At 33.4% G+C, this 23,483-nt stretch overlaps 1 protein-coding gene across 2 annotated transcripts; it reads left to right on the top strand.

The window, feature by feature from the left end:
- Nucleotides 1-111: 111 nt before the first annotated feature.
- On the top strand, nucleotides 112-23,261 carry si:ch211-282j22.3. 2 transcript variants are annotated; one of them, XM_087300933.1, is made up of 20 exons: nucleotides 112-727; nucleotides 3,975-4,020; nucleotides 4,369-4,469; nucleotides 5,429-5,468; nucleotides 5,610-5,722; nucleotides 5,897-6,050; nucleotides 7,234-7,368; nucleotides 7,464-7,569; nucleotides 8,667-8,764; nucleotides 8,875-9,000; nucleotides 9,906-9,989; nucleotides 10,105-10,188; nucleotides 11,002-11,126; nucleotides 12,558-12,723; nucleotides 14,213-14,364; nucleotides 14,446-14,566; nucleotides 16,926-17,102; nucleotides 17,169-17,334; nucleotides 19,331-19,522; nucleotides 22,608-23,261. In XM_087300933.1, exons 1-20 carry the CDS (start codon nucleotides 582-584, stop codon nucleotides 22,787-22,789), a joined length of 2,514 nt encoding a protein of 837 aa, XP_087157059.1. In that variant the 5' UTR covers nucleotides 112-581; the 3' UTR covers nucleotides 22,790-23,261. The 2 variants fall into 2 exon arrangements, with proteins under 2 accessions (XP_087157059.1, XP_087157060.1); XM_087300934.1 differs by having other exon boundaries at nucleotides 22,541-23,261.
- Nucleotides 23,262-23,483: the final 222 nt, after the last annotated feature.

The raw sequence follows: 23,483 nt of genomic DNA, 5'->3' as shown, positions 1-23,483 counted from the left end.
GCAACACTTTTATATTTTCCACAAATTATAAAGGATATTGGATTAAAGGAATAATACACGATTAGAAAATGTTTTTCATTTTTCTAAACGCTGTGTTCGGCGGCACACTGTGATTACATCATCAGCTCGCGCCCGGATGTGGCTGATCGGCTAAACAAAACTAAGCGAAATGAGGGGATAAATCTAGGTGGGATGGAGGTGACGACGAGCTGGACCGAGTCATTTCGACAGGATATACATCCAGAAACATCAACGGGAACTAAGGAGCTCAAAAGAAGTGCTAAGAAACACATTTGTGGGCAAGTTTGTTAGTTAGCCGCCGTTAGCTCGACGGGTAGACAATCTGCTTTAGGTCGGTGTTGTAAATAAATACCTGTCTGTTGCTTTAATCCAAAGTGCGCACATACTTGATTCCAATATTCTGGAGATTATTAAAGAGGTGAATTGATGCAGGAATGTCAACGAACTGCAAAGGACAAAATAAAGACGCGATGAAACATTGACAGGCCTGTTAAGTCAGGTAACTTAGTGATTACTGTAACGTTACTTAAAGGGTTTGGTCGATTTTAAAGTGGCTTAAAATGAGGAGAAACTGGATTACAAGAGAAACACGGGCTTGTGGTGGGCTTGTCGTGACTTTGGCAGCTTTGGTCATCTCCTGTCCTTTGGCTGAAGTCAGTGGTCACGATGGACAAGCGATGACACCAGAGGAAAAGTCCGAAATCAGGTGAGTGTATATTGAGGTAAAGTTGGTTTTATATTTTCACATTCGGACTTTCTTTTTAATAATATAATTTCTGGGGGGAAAACATTTTTTGTGAATTCTAAATTCACTGTAAAATATGCTGGGTTCCACACAATCGATTTGAGTTGGGACAACATAAAGGAATTTGGCTAAATTATTAGATTTTGATGATTTAAGTTGATTGAACATAAAACTATTAAGTTGTCAAAAAAAACTAAAGAGATGTGTTGTTTCAACTCATTTTAAATAAGTAGTTTAAGCAAGCAGCAAACTTAACTTTTTTTGGTGTAGGCAATTTTAGTTGTAGCACAATTTTACATTATCACAATACAACTTTGTTCACAGTCAATTCAACAGGGCTAAACTTGTTTTGAAGGCATTCTGATATTTTAGACAGATTATTCAAAGTAGCGTGGTAAACAATATAGGGGCAGAGTCACAAGTAAACATTTCAAATGAATGTCACAATGTAAAACCAATTTTACCTCAATTGTGTTACAAGACAAGATTAAGACTGATGGTAGTTTCTATAAAAAGATCATGTTAATAGGGATGTGTACTATTAATATGTGTATAGGACAAGCTGTTTTAACATTTAATCTATTAAACGGACAAGTAGCTATTTTCATAATACTAATACTTATTTAATGTTATTAACTACTACTGTTCTTTAGCTACTAGTACTTTTATATTAAACGTTAGTGCTTATTCCTCAAATATAAGTACCATTTGAAAGAAAGTGTTGTAGTATACTGAGATATTCTGTTTTTATTGAATAGTAGTACTTTGTTAGATACTACTGTCTATTAGCTTGTCATCAGCACATATTTGTATGAAACATAAAAGTGCTAGGTAGGGCTGGACTGATAAACGATATTATATCGAATCGTAATAAAATTGTTTTCAATAACAATGAAACTGGACTTTTTTTTTCTCTGTATTGATCTAAGAGCCAATTACTCAGCAGAAATGTGCAACAATGGCAATCTAAAAGTGTGTTGATATTTGAGATGTACCGAATTTTGGCCTCCGAAAATGTATTGGCTGAAAATATGTTATACCATTTAATGGACCTTCTAATTTTTGTGGCTATGGTCATTGATGGGGTACGCTTTAATCTGGAAGCATTAACAACTTGCATCGAAATATATATCAATATCATTTAATATGGAAAATAATTATCGAGATTGCATTTTTGCCATATCGCCCAGCCCTAGTGCTAGGTATGAATATCCAATGAATTAATAGCAATATCTAATAAGAACTAATGTCTTATGAATAAATTAAATATCAGTAAAATAAATAAATTTTAAAAACTGCATATTTTTAGAACTGGCAAATGCATAATTACTAATACCTATATAATAATTACTTCATTTGTAAATAGAAATTTAAATTATGAGCAAGTAATAATTTAAATATTTTAATTCTTATTGAAAAATTCCAATAAAAGTTGATAACTAAAATGTAAAATTAAATAGATAATAAAGTCATTAGTGCTGGATGTTGATTAATCATATCCAAAAAAAGGTTGTTTTGACATCCACAGTGTATATATTATGTATATATAAACACACAAACATGCATGCATTTATTTGAGGAAAAAAAAATCATTTGTCTTTAGCTTAGTCCCTTGTTTTATTAAGGGATGCCGTGGCGGAATGAACTGCCAACTATTCCAGCATATGTTTTATGCAACGGATGCCCTTTCAGCTTCTACCCAGTACTGGGAGACATGCATGCACTCTTGCATTCACACACACACTACAGCCAATTTAGATTATTTAATTCACTTATAAAGCATGTCTTTGAACCATGGGGGAAATTGGAGCACCCGGAGGAAACCCACGAAGAGAACATGCAAACTCCACACAGAAATGCCTACTGACCCAGCCGGGACTCCAGTCAGCGACCTTCTTGCTGCGAGACGACAGTGCTAACCACTGAACCACTGTGCTGCCTATAATATAATAAACACTAAAAGTAAAAATGAATAAGAACTAATATCTCTTTAAAAGTTGTAAATAAGCACTAATATCTAATGAATAAGTATTAGCAGCACTTAATGGAAAATATACTATATCTTAAAAAATGGTTCCAGTGGCATGAAAATGCATACTGGTATGGTTTATAAAGTAAATATAGTAACGACTTGCCTTGATGTGTACATTTAAGATTATGTTTTCTATTTATATTTGATAACTTTTGATTCCAACCCTTTATTCAAACATGGAAATTGTGAGAGACGACATGGTACTATAATGTCTTATGCAGTTGGCAAACATTACCCATCTACTTTAATTACATGTCATTTTGGTTTTGTTTGACACTAATTATGTTATTACACCGATTATATGTTCTGAACTTGTAAATCCATAGATGAGCTCATTGTCTCAGCGTCTTTGTTCTGTTTGAGCTGGGAGAGGATTGCTGCAGGACACAATGATGTTGACAAAAAACCCGAATTGTTCAGTTTGTTGTCATGATATTTCCTGTGGTAAACCTCTGAGGTGTGGCCTGTAATGCCTTTGCACAAATGGTGTGAATGTACAGTACACTTTATTTGTGGGGGATATAGTGATGTCATGATTTCTGGTTTCAAGGTAAACCACGGTAAATTGTCTGTTTGTTAGTTTTACCTTTATCATTAAATACCTAAGTAAAAACAAATAGCATTTCTGCAACAATGTATTTTTTTTCTTATGCAAAGACAAAATTCTATTAATTTAAGACTGAGCTTGTATATTGTTGAATATTTCAGGGAGGTTTATTTATTTATTTGATCAAAATTACAGAAAACCATTAATATTATGAGAATTTATTATGAATATTATTAAAGTTTTAAGTAAATACTTTTCTGTCCTTCCGTATCACATGATCCTTTAGGAGTCAATGTATTATGCTTATTTGCTGCTCAAGATGGATTTTATTTTTGTGCAAACTATGACACATTTGATTATATATTCTTTGATCAATAGATGCTTCGAAACAGCTGTATTTGCTTTATATCAATGTATTCATAGACACTCCTGATCAAACGAATGTATTTTTGATAAATAAAAGCACACACTTTTTTCCCATCAAAAAAATTGTGTTGAATTGTATTTGCACATTATAAATCTATATGCATGCACACATCACATTAAAAAGCACTGAATGAACTGTTGCATTTGCTTATGATTTCTTCTGCTTTCTTCCAAATAACTAATACACCATTTTCTTTTTTAAGGGACCAAATTCTAGAGATGTTTGATCATGCCTATAACAGTTACATGGTAAGTCAATACCCAACTTCAACTGTTTATTATAATTGTCAAATAGTTCTAAAATATTGTCTTTCTGATTATTTATTTGTTTAGTCAAATCTGACTTGTTTGTTTTCATCAGATCAAATAATTGCTATTAGAAATGATTGTTTAAAGGTGGCATCTGATGCCCATTTTACAAGTTGATGTGATTCTTTAGGGTTTTAATAAATAGTTTAAAACTTATTTGGTTATAATTTCTCAATTATAGAGTAAATAAAAAAATAGCCCAAAGTAAATTTTTTTTTTTTTTTTGCTTTTTAAGAATTAAGAATATTTGATAAAAAAACTTCTTCTTCTTCATCCTACCTCTGTCAGGACTATGCCTACCCTGCAGATGAGTTGATGCCCCTCAGCTGTAGAGGAAGGGTCCGAGGGCTGGAACCCAATCGAGGAGACGTTGATGACTCTCTAGGAAAGTGAGTGAAGCTTTCACAACTGTTACTTTTTACTTATTTTGTTCCGTTTTTAATTTAAAGGGTCTTTTTATGCGTTATCAAGTACTTCATTATTAGCATGCAAAATTAGCAAAATTTTATTAAAAAAAACTCAAAATTATTTTCAATATTCATACGCACCGTTTCTGAACTCCCTCAAATCAAATGCACAAATGGTAAGATATTTATTTATTTATTTTTACATGCACATCATAATATGTTTCTGTGTGTATGCTTTGCGTTTGTTTAGAAAATCAGGATTTTAAACTGACAAAGCTTTAAAATTTGGTTGTTTTGTTATTGGAGTAATGGGTAAGCTCTATAAAGACACTTGCATTTCGCTATATTCTTGGGACATTTTAGTTTAATTATATATTATAAAAAAAAAATGAAATCTTTTTTTTTAATCAAAGCTTTAAATCTTTTGTTGCACATGAGCCTTGTAATGACACATGACCAGGGCCAGACAGAATCTGTGGACAATTTGTCCTATTTCTGCGCAGAATTTGGTAAAAAATATAAATAAATTGAGAAATGATTTGAAGAGTAAACATGTAATAAAAAATAATCCCTTTTTAATTTTCATTTAAGGTTTACAATGCAACTCTAATTAAATCCACTTGTTTTGTAAACAAAGTAAGTTTCTCATGTAGTATATCAACTAATGACAGTAAAAATTACTTTACAAACTGTGTTGTAAAGAATTCTTATAAAAATATGCACACTACAACTGAAGTTAATCTAAAACGGAAAAATGGGCTAAAAATGCACAGATTCCATGTGGGCCTACATGACTCCTATGATAATTAGTCAGTTTGCTATATTCACTTGCAAATATTAATTTAAAATATTAAAAGATTTTTGATCGCTTATTCATAAGGTTTCTATTGTATGTTGATTCTTTGTTCCATTATTCACAAATTGTCTTTCTCTTTTCACAGGTTTTCTCTAACCCTAATAGACACTTTAGATACTCTTGTGGTGAGTTCAATCTAGTCAGATTTGATGGAAGCATCAACATGTATTTAATGAAATACACCAATGCAACCAGACATTTTTTACACGGGAGAGTACTAATGGAAACGTCTAGACCAAATGCAATTGTGTGTGTGTTTTGAACAGTTGTTAAACAAACTGGACGAGTTTGAGGAAGCTGTGAAAAAGATCATGAGAGACGTCAGACTGGACAATGACATCGTCGTCTCTGTTTTTGAGACCAATATCCGTGTGCTCGGGTGAGGCTCATGATGTTTTTGTTTCTTCAATCTTTTTTTAAAATCACACTGCAAATTTTTAAATAATTTAGATGTTGGGCACTAGTTTTTCAGACTATATTGTTCAAGTTGATTGTTTTCAAGGGTATCCATTGAGAAGCGCATCACTGATTAAAGCTCTCCCTGTTCTTGTAGCGGTTTGTTGGGTGCACATGTGATGGCTGATGTTTTGAAGCAGCGTGGACAGAGAATGCAGTGGTACAGAGATGAACTGTTACACATGGCCAAAGAGCTAGGATACCGCCTGCTGCCTGCCTTTAACACCACCAGTGGCCTTCCTTATCCTCGGGTAACATTATGATTATTATTATTATTATTATTATATTTTTTATTATTATTATTAGAAGGTAAAATTCACTGAGATTCAGAGTATTTGACAAACTGATTAAAATAGCGTTTAAACTTCTTTATCTTTACTTTGAATTTTTATTTCAATGACATATTAAAATTATTGTTTTAAAAAGAATTTTTATTGAATAATTAAAAACTAAGGCAAATATAAAACATGTCACACAAGGGTTTTATGGGAGTGCATTGAATTAAATAAAAACATTTGGCATGTACATTTGATCACAAATGCACCTAAAACAATATTGATGTAAAATATTATTACAAGATATAAAAATTATTCATTTTAATATATTCTATTATCTAATCCATTAATTTAATGATTAGGCTGAATATTCAATATCATTACTCTAGACTTGTGTGGTTATTCTACAGAAGTTGTTTTTGTGTGTTCCTTTGGTTTCAGAAGTTGATCTAGTATGTTCAGTTGGTGCCAAAGAAACATTTGTTATTACCCAGGTTGCAAACAATTCTGCCATTTACTTTTTTTTTTTTTCAACATTGTTTATTTGGGATTATACAGTGAATAGAAATTTAAAACAAACTGATTTTATTTGAAACAAAATGCATTATAAATGTTTTACTGTCACTTTTGATTAGCTTAATGCAGGGGTGCCCAAACTCTGTCCTGGAGAGCCAGTGTCCTGCAAAGTTTAGTTACACCCCAATCAGACCCACCTGGGCTAGCTAATCAAGCTCTTACTAGGCTTTCTAGAAACATACATGCAGGTGTGTTGAGGCAAGTTGGAGCTAAAATCTGCAGGACACCGGCTTTCCAGGACCGAGTTCAAGCATCCCTGGCATAATGCATTTTTGTTAAATGAAATTTTATATATTTTTTTTATCTGTCCATCTTTGCACATACTATATACTTAAAATAATTGTAATAACTAGGTACTTACCCCTAACATACCTGAAACCTAACCAGAATAATGACTTTTTATTATTAAGTTCTTTCTCAGGTAGGAACACTGTAAGTTGAACACAAGTGCACTTACTGAAAGAAAAAATACATTTATTATTTTTATTAATATCATTTTGCAGTGAGATCCAATTTTTTATAGGAAAGTTTTCTTCAATTACTTTTACTTTCATTTTTTAAAAACATTTTTCTCCCATATCAGGTAAACTTGCGTTATGGAGTTGTGAACCCACTTTCGCGTACGGGCACCGAGTCTGACACTTGCACTGCTTGTGCCGGGACCTTGATTTTAGAGTTTGCAGCACTTAGTCGAATGTCTGGGGACACGATATTTGAGGTAAACATCCAGCATATTTTTTTAAATTCCTTTTTTAAAGACTTCAGCAGTGAAAGATCTACGCTAAGAAGTTGCTCGACCTTCATCCATTGTAGGAACATGCTAGGAAAGCTATGGACGTCCTCTGGGAAAAGAGACAAAGAGGAAGTGATCTTGTTGGTACTGTGATAAACATCCACAATGGAGACTGGGTTCGCAGAGGTGAGGCCTTGCATTGGCAACATTGCCGTTGCTTTATTTACACAAACAAATCCCACAAAGCTGTTGCACCACATCCAATCCTTTTATTGACACCTATCCACCTTTTTCTACATTTCTTGCATTTCATGATACTTTTTTTCTAGTTATAAATTGCTCTACCAGTCTAGGGAAAGTACTTACAAAATAACTGAAAAAATTACATCAAGATCCAAAACAATGCATAATTTGACTAGTACGCAATTTAGTAGCACCATTGCATTTTACAGAACAATAAGAAGAATTAAGATTCAGGAAAAAAGTGCAAAGAAACAAGTGTCAATGGAAAAAAAAATTAGCCATTTATAAACCACTTCCTAAAATCTCACCTAGTTCTTTTGTTAAAGGTTCTCCTTGCTCATCAAACACACTCGCTCTGTACGCTTGATATTTTAACATTTCATTAGTATCATGGACATATCTGTTGCCAAAGCTCTAATTTAATTTGTTTCTGCAGATTATGCTTCTTTTTGTATTTTCAACACGTCTGTAATATCACTGCAGAAAGACTCCAAAGTTTTGTGGTTATTTATTTGTTCATTCTATAAAAAAAAGTGTAGTTTTAAAGAGGACCTATTATGACCCTTTTTACAAGATGTAAAACAAGTCTCCAAATTCCCTAGTGTGTTTATGTGAAGTTTTAGCTCAAAGTACCCCACTAATAAACTCTTTGAATATGCCCTTTTTAGGCTTTGAGCCTAGTTGGCCATTTTGTTGACTTGCTTTCTTAACCAGCACATTAACCTGCACTATATGCTTTCATAACCAGCGCTATCTCATAACCAGAACATAACCAGCATAATAAACTGCTTATGTTCACAGACTGTTGCCACACAACTGTATTTAAACCTTTTATAAAAGGGATTTTTGCATAATGGGTCATTTTTAATATTGAACGGAGGTATCGTGAGGGAATTAATAAAACATCATTGTACCTAGTAAAAAAAAAAACTCTTTACTGATTGTTTAATATTGTGTTATTTTCTCTCATAAATCTCACAAGCATTATGGGATGTAGAAAAAAGGTAGACTGAGATGATGTTCTGCGTTTCTCATGACAGATAGCGGTGTTGGTGCTGGAATCGACTCTTATTATGAATACTTGATGAAAGCTTATATTCTTCTTGGGGACAAGGTGTACCTTGAGAGATTCAACACAGTACGTGTTCTTTATCTTTCAGAAATAATCAATCCTCTCATTGGTCAAACAGAGCTTGCTTTTACATCTGTTATCTGCTCTCGTGACTTTGACTTTGTCTATTGTGACAGCACTATAGTGCCATTATGAAGTACATCAGCCAACCTCCTTTGCTGCTCAACGTCCACATGCACAATCCCACAGTAAATGTGCGCAGCTGGATGGATTCCTTGCTCGCCTTCTTCCCTGGATTACAGGTTCACTTTTTTGCATCTAAATATAGACACTTTTTAAAAAAAATGTACATGGTGTTAGCAAGGATTTGTTTTGGAGTGTTTATTAGCACACATCCTAAAACTTGACCTCAGTTTAGCTAAGAACTTAAATATGGTTTGTTTTTCCTCCTTTTAGTCAAGCCACCAAGATGAAAATATGTGGGATTGATCTCAACAAGCATGTATAATTAAGATAGTTTTCAAAATAAACTATAAAAGGGATAGCTTACCAAATTCCCACCTAAAATCCACCAATTTTTTTTTTTGCTTACTATTTACTGGGGTTTCCAAACCATATTAAGTTTCTTTTTTGTTCTTAAAAGAGGAAAATACATTTTAAAGAATGTTGTAAACTGGTAGCCACTGATATCCATAGTAGGAAAGGGATACTATGGATGTCAGTGGTTAATTAGAAACGATGCCCTGCCTTGTCAACTCACCAGAAATTGAAATGGTAAAATTGGCAAACGGGAAAATAATAAATACATTTAAAGCCGAATAGAAATAAAAATTAACTAATAAATATTATTAAGACACATACTGTAAGTTAAACTAAAATTAAACTAAAAAAATATATAAAACAAATTCAAAAATATTTACAAAAAAAATATATAACCAATATTAAAAATAACACCACTCATAATATTTCATAAAGGTCCAAAAACTTAAATCAAAAGTTAAGTTTGTAGTCAAATTCAACCTAATACAGTTTTTGTGATTTGTTCTTAAAAATGTACTCATGAAATGTTTTTAAAGCAATAGCTGGCATGGCAGAAAGTTGCATTAGACTCCATTTACTACTTAATGCAAAGAAAATAGCATTAGTAACTCAAAATTCAATGTGAAATTCAAAGTAATTAATCAACTACGTCAAAAATGTCTTTCAGGTTCTGAGAGGAGACTTGAAACCTGCCATCGAGACGCATGAAATGCTTTATCAAGTGACGAAGCAGCACAACTTCCTCCCTGAGGTAATAAACAGACAACTACATCTGCATAAACAACTTTAAACCTAAAAATCTGAGACTATTTTTCAGTACTAATTCTGTATATCCCTTCTGTACGCCCACATAACTGATCCAACAGGCCTTTACCACAGAGTTCAGAGTTCACTGGGGACAGCACCCATTGAGACCAGAGTTTGCTGAGAGCACATACTTTCTTTACAAAGTAAGTTTACTACCAGAAACAGCAGATTAAAAACACCTAATAGGTGTTTTTAACAACCAACAACAGCACATAGATGTGTTTATTGTCACTGACTACGTTTACATGGACATCAGTAATCTAACCATTTGATTTTATCTAAATAAGCAGTAATATTGAGGTGTGGTTATTTGAATGTTCCTTTAATGTTCCCGTTTTATATGTTATAGTACATAGTTCGATTGACGTCATTATGTTACCATTCAGCGATAGTTTTCTCTGGGGTTTCATGCAACAACAGTTCATGTTTGTCAACTTTTCATTCATGCCCCCACGACAGACACTTCAGAGTCAAGGCACTTCATAATTTCTTTCATTTTTATTTCTTCTAGAATCTTTAGCTTAGTCATCGTTTCCTGTTCGCAACCAAAATGTGCTTACTTGCTTGAAGCCATTCTCATTTGTTTATCAAAGAAGTTCTGACAACCCCTGTGTGTGCGTCCTGTTGCAAAATGTAGCAAAAAAGTACAGCAAAACGGTAACAGTTTGATTAGGTGTTTACATATCTATACTGCACTTGAATTTTGTGACTAAAAATGAATTATTAAATAAATATATTAAATATATAGTTTAATTAAGACTTTAGTTGGATTAAGGTCATCAAAAATCTCAGTTTATATGGTAGACCCTTAATCAGACGATTGTCTTATTAAAATCAGAGTATTGGTGTCTATATACTCATTGTGAACGAGCTTAAGGGTCAGAGTTGACTTGTCAAACCAGTTCAAATGTCTACATTCATTATTTTTAAATACCATTTCTGGCCTTGTTTTCTAGGCTACAGGTGATCCGTACTACTTGAAAGTGGGCCAGTCTATAGTGGAGAAGCTGAACGCTCATGCTCGGGTCCCCTGTGGTTTTGCCGCTGTGCAAGATGTGAGAACAGGAACTCATGAGGACAGGTAAGAGTCTGTTATTTGGTCTTATTTTCCCTAATTTCTGTTTAATAAAGAGAAGATTTTTTTTCAACACGTTTCTAAATATAACAGTTTTAATAACTAATTTCTGATATCTTATTTCTTTTATCTTTGCCATGATGACAGTAAATAATATTTTATTAGATATTTTTCAAGATACTACGTGACATTTAAATGCTTAACTAGGTTAATTTGGTTAACTAAGCAGGTTAGGGTAATTAGGCAAGATATTGTATAACGATGGTTTGTTCTGTAGACTATCTAAAAAAATTGCTTAAAGGGGCTAATTTTGACCTTAAAATAGTTTTTAAAAAACTAAACACTGCTTTGTTTCTAGCTAAAATAAAACAAATAGAAAATAGAAAGGAAAAATGTTATAGGAAATACTATGAAAATGCCTTGCTCTGTTCAACATTAGACAATATTTAAAACGATATTTAATAGAAGAGAAATAAATTCACAGAAGGGCTAATAGTTTTGACTTAACTGTACATTAATTAAGGCAAATTCTGTACCGAGACTCAACTACCACAATGTTGCCTGCTGGATCCCTAAACTTTTACACTAGTGCCATTTACACTGCTGCATTTTTGTAGTAAATCAACACTTTTTCTGATCCACTGGTGCTTTTATTGCATTTTATTACTATATAGCTTAAGATGCATGATACGTGACCATTCACGCTCACTGGGTATGCGTATATTTTGCTGACATACAACCTTACAGTCTACCTCTTGTGTGATGGTCATATGATCAGGGCTTGACGAATCAGGAAACGATATAATACAGAAACCCAGAGGTTATGGATAGCCGGGCCTCTGTTTTCACAAGTTTGCATTTCAATACTGAAATTAAACCCCAATGTGTCCAGTCTAAAAACTGAGTGTTTATCGTTTTCAAAACCACCATTTTTGTGGATCGAAGATGTTGGAGTAATGTGGACACAAGATGTAACAAAACGTAGGTCTTTTAAAAAGAAAACCTGTTAGTGTAAACGGTACTTTAGTGGAATTTCTGGTAATTTCAAGTAGTGGTGATTGCAAAACAAATGCCAAATTCCACTTTAGGATATTAAGCCCCTAATTAAACAATATTTATTAAATAAATAGCAAACGAAATGTATAGTATCTTTTATACATGTTTTTATGGATCCAGAAAAATAGTTTTTTATTTTTTTTTTTGTCGAAGGTACATTTAAACAATCTTTTAAAAAGCTCTTTTTAAAATGTAATTAAAATTAAAATGTAAAATTTTTAATCAATTTAAATTGTTCTGAAATATTAGATTTTGGTTAAAGTTGACAGTTAAACGATTGTTTTAATGTATTGCATTTTTCTGAATATAACATTTAAAATGGTAGATTAATTTTAAAGTGCTGCAGTAGTCCAATTGTTTTTGATCTTTGTTTATTTCAAGGATGGACTCTTTCTTCCTGGCTGAGATGTTTAAGTATCTCTACCTGCTGTTCTCAGAGAAGAGTCAGTTGCCTATAGACATTGATGACTATATTTTCACTACTGAGGCTCATTTGCTCCCAGTATCCCTGTCTACAACCCAGCCTTCCTGTCTTACCAATGGCACGGTAAGAGCTCATCATCCCAATTGCTACTAACCTTAAGCAAAGGGAAAAATTAGTATAGTTTTGTTTGTGCTGACATTGTAAATGTTAATTGTCTGTCAAAGCAGTACTGTGAATATTCTACTTCATAGCATCACAAGCAACTGACTTAGTACGGCCGCATGGTAAATTACTCCCAAAATGCCAGTATTGAAGTAGAAACCAAACAGTTAAACATACACTTGTGGAATGCCCTATTTCTAATGTTATCAGACAACAATTTTTATCTGGAGAGACTTTAAATGAAATATTTTTAAACGTGAATCCTTCTAAAATTGCACAATATTTATCAAAAGTAAACCTTAGTTTTAGATTTTTATCTTCTGAATTATCATCATCATTATTATTTATGTATTTTTTTATTTTGTGTATTTTTTGCTGTTGATGACTTAACTTTTTTTTTTTTTTTTTTTTTTACACATTTTTGTTTTTTTTTGGAAAAGTGGTATTTATAAAATGTGGTAAACCTGATCTTTAATTGTTTTTGCCATGACATAGCCATAAAAGCTGATATGGCAATAAGCTTAAAATGCTCTCTCTCTTTCTCTGCACGGTAATCATAATTTAGCAAAATTTGCAATCATATTTGTGAATATAATGTAATGCAATTTTAATAAAATACAATTAATGGGTAATTTGTCAGGGAAGCATGTCTGAGCAGTAGTAAAGCTATTCCAAAAGCCAGGGGGTGCTCTCTCGCAGAAATTGTAAATATGAGATACGAAGAATAGACCTAGAAAATCAAAAATAGAATGGATACAGCTGTGGATATTCTCATCAATATAGCATTGTTGTTACTCTGTTCACCTATAATTATTATTTTTGCATTACTATGAGAGGTAGGTTTAGGATTGGGGTAGGGGTAGACATTAATAAAATTCAATGGGTTATTTAATAAAGTGTAAATAATGTGTCAACTTCCAGCTGCAGCTGTATCCCTTCTAACAACTGATTTTACTGCTTTTATTGATTCAAAGCCACACAACTACAGAATCATCTCACAGATGGATTTGTTTCACACACTCAACTGAGGTTATGAAGCAAGTTTGGAATAAAACCATTAGTTTTGATGTTTAAATGTGATCATCTTTGCATATTTTTAATAATAGCATTGTTTAAATTCAAAATTGAAGGTTTAACATTGGGCTTGTCCTTGTTTAAGGTATTTTGCAACAAGTAGCTACAGGAACTGAAGCTACAGTGGTTATAGGAACTAACCACCATGCCCAGGAATTTCTCGGCACAATTCCTCCAAACTGCACTCTTAGAATTATGACCCAATTCATGCAGTGCAAACATGTAATAAGTAGATTTTTTCCAAATAGTTCTAGGAACTATGACAAAAGTAGTTCCTGTGGTCCAAAAGACAATGAAGAGCTGCTTTAAAGTAGAAAATAAAGAGTCATTCTAAATATTTGAAGGCAACACTGACACATTCATGTTTATCAAACAGGAACCCCAAGCACATCAGGACGATTTGTTTTCATACTCCTGCCCCAGTGCTCAAACCCTGTTTCCCAACAACCCCACGTTCGCCAAGACAATCAGAGATGGATATAAATACCTCACAGGTGTGGGAAGAGCGCAGCAGGCCTCATCTGTCAGGTGGGTCAGATGACACAGAGTCACTGTAGAGAAGCTTGTGCATGAAATAAAGGCTTTATTTCCTCTATTTCTTGAACACAGGGGGATTGAGCTGCCTCTTCATGACACAGGCCTGGAGCCAGTGGAGTTTCTGAAGAGCATGGGCATCTCTCTAACACCCCTTACTGAGCTGGTCTCCGCAAGTCAAGGCTCAGTGCCTCAGGTGACTCTAAAAGAGAATGATGTGTTCGACTAAAGCAGCTAGAAATATTTATATTGACTGTAATATTTACAGGACTAAATGTAGATTTGTCCTCCGATTTAAAGAAAACTCACTGTAATAAATCAAATAAAATAGTTGTTGTTTTCATTATTTTTGAGCCATACAGTAATTTTGATTTGTTTTTTAAAGTGCTTAAAGTCTATTCTTCTCATAAAAAGCTTATTTATTTAATCTAAAATATAGTAAAAACTAAAATATATATTAGTAAATATATATTTTAATGAAATATATTCCTGTGATCCAAAGCTGAGTTCTTTCACATCATTACTCCAGTTTTAAGTGTTGTTTCGAGCACAGGGGCTCTTTATCAGACTCGAAACGTTACACATGTTGTGAGAGCTTTTTAAAGTAATAAATATATATTTTTGGAGCTTTAGTGTTGCATTTTGTGTGCTTTTTTGCATTTTTACAGTTTTAAGTGACACATTATCCTTAAATGTAATTTTTTTTGTAATATGATAATTTACTGAAGAATTAACAACTAAAAAGCCATTAAACAAATAAATATAGTTGAACAAAGGTGCATAAAAAACAGGGATTTGAGTACCTTTTTCTATGATGGATTTATAAATATTTGAATTAGCTTGAATTATTATTATATTTTTTTCAGTTTATTTTAATCTCAGCTTTTGCTTTTAGTAGAGTTGCGTTTTTTGTTGTTGTAATTTTAATACTTTTTAATTATTTAATATATTTATTTGTTTACTAGATTTATAATTCATCTTTTTGGTTTTGTTTTATTTTTATATTAGTTTTAGTAATTTCAGTACTTAAATAATATTTAAAATATATTATTATATTCAGGGTGTCCACAGGGACTTAAATTCTTAGAAATATAGTGTTGTAGGTCTTAAATCATTTTAAACATGTCTTAATTTCCCTTTGTCCAAGTAAAACTACTCAGTCTGGCTGATGCCCAATCACCAATAATCCATCTCTATCTTTTTTTATATTTAAGTTTATTATTTCAAAGAAATACAATTTACAATAGCTGTTTGACATTTTTCAGCAAATGCTCCTAATTAAATTCCCTAATAAGGGAAAGAAAACTAAAGCAACACATCTCTTTACATGATCTACATTAATACAACAACTATTTACAAAAGTAACTGGGCCATTAGAAAAAAATCCTTAGTGTTTAGCCCTGTATAAGTCTAAATTTTATTCACAAGGGTCTTAAAGGAGTCTTAAAAAGTCTTAACTTTGATTTAATGAAACTTGCAGAAACCCCGTATATTATAACTGATTATATTTTGCCTAACTTTAATCTAATATTTATCAGCTTAATTTGAAATGACTAAATTAAAATTGAATAGCTTTAGTTGCCACTAAGAGCAATGGGAACAACTGTTGTCTGTCTGTTGTAGGGATAGTTTACAGTTTAACCCAAAGAATGACCAGTCTGGTAGATGAAGAAGAGCCGGAGTCAGAGATTTAAATAAATAAATCAAGTTTACTGAAGATAGTTTGCAGTTTCATCCGCAGAAGCCAGCTTCAACACTCGCAATCAGTTCCTAGGCCGCTCTGCTTACAATCACCAATCAATAACAATTATACTCTCACATAACATCATTAACTGCGTCATACATATAGGTGTTCAAACCTGATTGGTTAAAACACAGATAAACTAGGAACATTTCTACGTGGGGTTCGTGCGTACAATTCTGAACAATATCTAAACATAAACGTCAGACATCCTTTAGACTGATTAGAGCTGACTTCAGACCTGTGAAATGGATCAACAATCAAATAGAACACACACACACACACAAAGTATAATCTGTTTCTTATCCAAGGCTGACTGTACTGTCAGCCGTCTTTATCGAAACACTGGTTAAAAACTGGTATAATCTACATTCAGGCAGTTATATTCTTACTACACAAAGTCTATCTTGAATAAAAAGTAGAATCACTTTAAAAGATTTAACAGTAAAAATAGCAATGTCACTTTAGACATTTTAGACAGTATTAACTCCTAGAAATAACAATAGAAACAGCTGTTTCCAGTACTCAGCCCTCAGCTCCACTCAAGGTCTCCATGACCTCTGACCTAGTTTGCTGGCTCCTGAAAATAGGTATAAAGAGACAGGCAAATGCACTGAACATTCTTATATTAAGCAATGTGTTAACTTATTCATTAATTAAAATCAATTCACAGTTAAATACTGAGAAACAGGATGATGAAAAGGATAAACGTTGGTCCATGATGAAATGGACTGGAAAACAGAAATCCGAATCCTTCACTGTGATGATCTGTCCTTCTGTATGTCAGTTTATTTATTAATTTATTTCCCAATAGGATTCTCAGAAGGGTGTGTTCAAGCTGAAGCTGGTAGCAGAGGTCAGCCAAACCCCTGAGCACGAGGAAGTGGTGCCACTCATTGTCCAACTCATTTCCCCTCCATTTTTAGGCCGAACTGTCCTTATGGCTGGTCCAGCAAAGTTTGGACTGGATCTCACCAAACAAGAGCACGGGGTAAGCAAGCGTACGGCCACTTCTGATTGCAGGGCACATCAACTTTTTAAACACAATCCTTTTTAGGTGAAAGGACGCATCATGAAGAGTGTTCCCTATACCGCATGTGGACCCATAGAGAACACAGTGGAGCTGCAAGGACATATAGCGCTGGCGTTAAGAGGAGACTGCATGTTTGCTGCTAAAGCACGACGCCTACAGGAAGCAGGAGCCATCGGTGTCATATTCATCGGTGAGATCTAGTAGAGATGCATATTTTGAAACCAGACTTTTTTTTGTTGTTGTTGTTTGTTTTTTTGTTTTGTTTTTTGTAGCGGGGAAAATAAGTATTGAACACATCATGTTTTTTTGGGGGAGCTGATATTTCTAAAGGAGCTGTTGACATAGAATTGAACCGTATTTTGGTAAAAACCCAAACAATACAAATAAAAAAAGAAAACAAAAACAGAAAACAATTTGAAGAATGAGTTATATATAATAACAGTCGAATGACACAAGGAGAAACTACTGAAATGTATGTAACACTTCATATTAAAGGCTTTTTTAATTATGTCAGCTTAAAAACGCCTCTCATAAGGAGAATGAAGTCACATGCATTGCTCAGGTGTGAGGTTTTTTTTTTCCACTGACCCCAACAGAGTGTAAAAATCTTTATGGTTTTTTTGGGTCTCGTCTATTAAATCTGACCTATATTTTGTATTTTCTATTGGATTCAAGTCAGGTGATTTTTCTTTCCCTGAAAGCATTTGAGAGTTTCCTTGGCTGTGTTTTGGATCATTGTCTTGCTGAAATGTCCACTCTGGTTTCATCTTCATCATCCTGCTAATGTAGATGTTGGACTAAAGCAGCTAATGTTCATTTACAATGAGGAAGGGCAGAGAGTTGCTGAAGAACTACTGAGAGATTTAAGCTGCTGTCTGGGCTTTCTTTGCTTTTCTACACCGTCCTTTTTTCATGTGTTCAAAACTTTTTCCCTGCTTCATTTCATTATGCATAACTTAATTTGTAAACTAATTAAATTAGTTTTATATAAATGTATACATATGAAATGTATTTACCTATATATAATGTGTATTTGTGGATTTCTCTGGTTGTTACCAACATCTGGTGAAAATTTTAAGTTAACAGCACCTTTGGAAATGGTGATGTGTTCAATACTTATTTTCCTCGCTGTATATTTGGCTGATCCCTTTCTAGACCTGCACACATTTTTGTAGTACAAAGTGTGTAAACGGAGCATTAAAAGAAGACTGATATACTAACAGACATACTGTACTGGCGGCACAGGCAGAACACAAATAGAAACCCATGATAGATTCTGCAACAGTTTGACAAATTTAACAGTATTGGTCTTTGTTAATTTTATAAAAAATTTAATCAAAAGACTGTATGGATGAGATTTGGGCAGATACAATGGATCCAATTTTATTTATTTATTTTTTTACAAGTTTTCTTATTGCTTAAGTTTAGGCCATCGCTGTGATTTTTTTTTTTTTTTTTATGTTAAAGTCTAAAAAAAATTTAAGAATATAGAGTTGAAAACCAAATTCTTAATCCTTCTTTGAATTTTTTTTCCCAAAAAAAAGTATTAAATTATTTTTTACAGTATTTCTTGTTCTATTTTTCCTCTTTAAAAAAGTCATCTTTATTTAAATTTAGCAAAAAGCATATAATAAACTAGTAAACATGCACTGTCATCATCTCAAATATAAATTGGTATATAGCATATTAAAGCCCTGAGTGTTTGGTTGTGTTTGGTTTTTATACCTCACTTCACTGCGCTTTCATTGACAACATCAGGGTAAAAAAGCTCAAGGAAATGCTGTGAATGCGCCACCTACTGGAAGAAAAAGAATTAATGTTTTTATTGAGCACGTTATTTTTGTTTACACTTACATTTACATTCTTCTTAATGTGTTCCTTACTGTATATTCTGTTTCTCTTAATTATTTATAGGTTTACTTGGTTTACATTGTACTTTAATATTGCTACAAATGCATAAGAATTAGCCAAATTAACCATGGTTTTATTATTTATCCCTAGGCAGATCTTAAAATATTTTGCCTAAAGATGAACAAAGCAATTATAAAATAGACATGCCTATACACAACCAGATTAATATAGGGTGTAAAGACTGGTAGTAGATTAGCATAGACTACTGCCAACATTGTATGTAATGTGACTGCAGTGTTCTAATCTGAATGTGTGTGTTGTTATTGTCCTCATAGATCACAGAGAGGGCAGCAGCAGCGCTGAGACTCCTCTGTTTCAGATGGTTGGAGATGGAGAACCCACTGATGACATCACCGTTCCTCTAGTGTTCCTCTTCAGCAAAGAGGGAGCAACACTTACTGCCGCTCTGCAGGAACATCGCAATGTGGACGTCCTCCTGCTGCCCAAAGAGAGACAACTGGGAAAAGGTGATTTGATCAAACCTCAACTAATCATGATTATAATTTATTTTATTTAATTTTTTTGCAGGAAGCCTATGCTGGCACTTATTAGCAAACATTCATTTATTCATTTTCGTTTCGGCTTAGTCTCTTTATTAATCTGGGGTCACCACAGCGGAATGAACCGTCAACTTATCCAGCATATGTTTTACGCAGTGGATGTCCCTCCAGCTGCAACCCTTTACTGAGTAACACCCATACTCACTCATTTACACATACACTACGGCCAGTTAAGCTTATTCAATTCACCTATAGCGCATGTCTTTGGGCGTGTGGGGGAAACCGGAGCACCCGGAGGAAACCCACACGAACATGGGGAGAACATACAAACTCCACACAGAAATGCCAACTGACCCAATCGAGGCTCGAACCAGCCACCTTTTTGCTGTGAGGCGACAGAGCTACCCATTGCGCTTCTTTTTTTGATTGTAAATGTCCTTACATTAAATTTTTTGTAGAAATATGTAATGAGTAATCATAATGTAAATATGTTTATTGTTATTAATAAGAAGAAGAAATTTACCAATACAAAATGAATGCACTTTAGAATAAACATTTAGCGTTTTTGCCTTTTAATTTCTTTTTGTATTTCCTTATTTTATAATTTAAATTCAATTATAATAATAATAAGAATACAGTCATTTTTGATTTAATAAAAATATTTAATGTTTTAATCATTTTAAAAATAATTTTAGTGTAATTTTATATTGAGATGTGAAGAGATCAGATGCAAAACCCTCTAAATCCATCAGACCTCTTTTCTTGTAAATGATTATTTTCTCTCAGGCTCCTCTGATAAGGTTCAGAAGTTTCATTTTATATGTAATAATATGGTTATTAGCTAGATAATAAAATACCTTTTTTCAAAAATGTCACTTTAGACAATTCTTTGTCTAAAGTGTTTTTAATTCATCCTGTTTTTAAGAAGATATATTTTCTTTTGCGTCAAATCCACGTCTGCTTTTTATGCAAAACCCTCTAAATCCACCTATTGGGACAAGACAGTGTAATTAGTTAAAAAATCAATAAAGATGCAATAAGAATTTTTATTTACCAAACATAAAACACATTGCACAAACCACCTAGAATACATAAATCTGTCAAGCAAGTGGCGGTTCATTCCACTGTGATTAAACCAGGGGAAACGCAGAAGGAAAATGAATGAATGAAATCTGTCAGGTTAATGCATTAATCAATAACATTAAAACAGACATTAATTAAATCCAAAAAACTGTTGTCATTTCTGATATTTGGGATTTGGATTTATTGTAAGTAGAACAATGTAAACATTGTAAACTAAGCTTGGTAGATTCAAATAATGTAGTGTGAAACATTATAAAACATCAATATCATTGCATTGTCCATTAGTACAAAAAGCTTATCAGGCATATAGGTATTATGACGTAATATAAATAATTTATAGTTTTGTACATTTATGTTTATCTTTTAAAAAATAGCTTAAATTGGCAAATAAAACACAAGGTAGGCCTCCTGGGCAAAAATGGATGTCTATGTTAATATTTTAGAAGCTGTCATTCATTCAGTCTCACCATACTTAAGGTCTTGATCCCTTGTTTTTCCTTATAGCATCCATGTGGGATTAAAGAACAGCACCTTTACTCTGTCATGAAACACAGTTGCCGTTTAATATATTGTAAATCGGACTCATTCAAAGTAGTGTCGCTGCGCAAAAAAACGTTATGAATGCATGCTACACTTTGTACAGTGTGTTTTCGATTTCTTATAATGCACCGAGTTTTTTGGTAAGGAATGTTTTCATTTGCCATTCACTGACAGTCGGACAGGCACATGCAGTTCATCAAACTCCATGTTTTAAAATTGAAAGCGGAATAAAGCTTATCAAAGCAGTCGTATCAGTGCACTTTTAGATTGAACACATATGATTCGATTCACGCCTTCTAATTGGTTCTCGGGATGTAAATTTTGCAATCAAAGGCAAGTGGCGTTTAGCAGCTTTTGCCAACAAACTGTTATTTCTGAATAAGCTGACGCTGGGATTGAGATGATTTGAAGCAAATCTATTTGTTGATGGTGTACTACGTGCCTGAAGCATTCACTCAATGTCATTATCTCAGTTTTGGCAGAACTTTTCCATCTGAACTCTTCATATTTAAATAGTAATAATAATAACAATAATAATAAATAATGACACATTTTATCATAATAAATTTTAGCATGTAATTCTTATTTAATGGAACAATTTTATGTATGAATATTATCAATTAAACAAAAGTAATAATATTGATAATTATCATGGTCAAGTGAGGCAGTGGCGCAGTAGGTAGCTCACAGCAAGAAGGTCGCTGGGTCGCTGGTTCGAACCTCGGCTCAGTTAGCGTTTCTGTGTGGAGCTTGCATGTTCTCCCTGCCTTCGCGTGGGTTTCCTCCGGGTGCTCCGGTTTCCCCCACAGTCCAAAGACATGCGGTACAGGTGAATTGGGTTGGCTAAATTGTCCGTAGTGAACCCAGAGATGGGTTGCGGCTGGAAGGGCATCCGCTGCGTAAAAAACTTGCTGGATAAGTTGGCGGTTCATTATGCTGTGGTGACCCCGGATTAATAAAGGGACCAAGCCGACAAGAAAATGAATGAATTATCATGGTCAAATTGAAAATATACAGTAAAATTCCATTTTTAGAATTTACATTTCTCATTTTAATCTAATTTTATTCATTCATTTTCCTTCGGTTTAGTCTCTTCTTTATCAGGGGTCACCACAGCGGAATAAACCGCCAACTATTCTGACATATGTTGGATGCTCTTTTCAGCTGCAACATAATTTTGTTTAAATGTAATAATAATAATAATCATCATAATACTAAACATAATAACAGTTGAAATGATCCTGAATAAAATAAAAGTTGAATAAAAGTTCATTATAAATGTTTGCTTTTAATTTTTCCTGCCATTTTTTTTCCATTTGAACATGTTAATTGCTTAACATATTTGTCTTGTATATTTTACAGAATAATGATACAGGCCCATTTTTGGAGGTGAACTTCAAGTGTTTGTTAACTTTTTACTTCCTCATAGAAAAACCTGAGAAGTTAAACATCAAGTTCCGTTTGGCCAAAGAAGGAGAGCTTGAAGATAGTGAGATGGAAAGCACTACTATCCAGCTCGTCCTGGAGCAAAGCGAAACTGCCACATCTTTACCAGCAGACAACCAGGAGACTTGCACCTTTCCACACAAAGACCCCGAGAGCAGCCCCTGACAGCGGCTCAGACCTGATCACAGTCCTCTTCACACAACACAGGGCTTCGCTCCCTGTCTCTGACCTCAGATCAGCTCTGATCACTTAGCAAAATCTCTGCCAGGCCTGGACTGCACCATCTTAAGTGGGGAACAGAAGTCTTCCTCTGGTAAAGATGGTCTGATCTTGCGGAGCTGGAGCTACACCACAGGTCACAAGTTTGTGATCAGTAGGATTTGTTCACTTTTTAATAATAATCCTATTCTGCTCACCATTTATCTGATCACAAATACAGTAAAATATTATTATAATGTAAAATAAAAGTTGTCTTATTGAATGCTGATTAAAATTTTATTTATTCCTCTGATCCAATGCTGAATTTTCAGTATCATTACTACAGTCTTCAGTGTCACATGATCCCTCAGAAATCATATTATGACCAATTGTTATTGTTACTCATTAAAAATCAGTCATTAAAATTTTTTTTTTTTAATTTTCGGTGTTAAAAACCTTATTTCATGCTTCATTTTTGTTTTGTGGAGACGTCTTTAGAATCTTTTCTGCATATATTTATTTTATGTATTTAACTTTTACTCTTGACCAGTTTAATGATCGCTTAATTAGTAAAGTGTATACATTTCTAAAGATTCTTTTAAATAGTACTGGGTCAGTTTCCACATATAAATATGAAGTGGCCCAACAGTGTTAAACACTA

The sequence above is a fragment of the Danio rerio genome, chromosome 21 (genome assembly GCF_052040795.2).
Source record: "Danio rerio strain M-AB ecotype USA chromosome 21, GRCz13ab, whole genome shotgun sequence".
Classification (NCBI taxonomy): Eukaryota; Metazoa; Chordata; class Actinopteri; order Cypriniformes; family Danionidae; genus Danio; species Danio rerio.
This window is presented reverse-complemented; position numbering and strand designations above follow the sequence as displayed.

Bases quoted from the DNA above. Each gene is read 5' to 3' on its own strand.
- si:ch211-282j22.3 (XM_087300933.1), top strand. From the start codon at position 582: ATGAGGAGAAACTGGATTACAAGAGAAACACGGGCTTGTGGTGGGCTT. The intron at 5,723-5,896 runs GTGAGGCTCATG...CTGTTCTTGTAG, and splicing joins ACCAATATCCGTGTGCTCGG to CGGTTTGTTGGGTGCACATG. The intron at 11,127-12,557 runs GTAAGAGTCTGT...GTTTATTTCAAG, and splicing joins ACAGGAACTCATGAGGACAG to GATGGACTCTTTCTTCCTGG.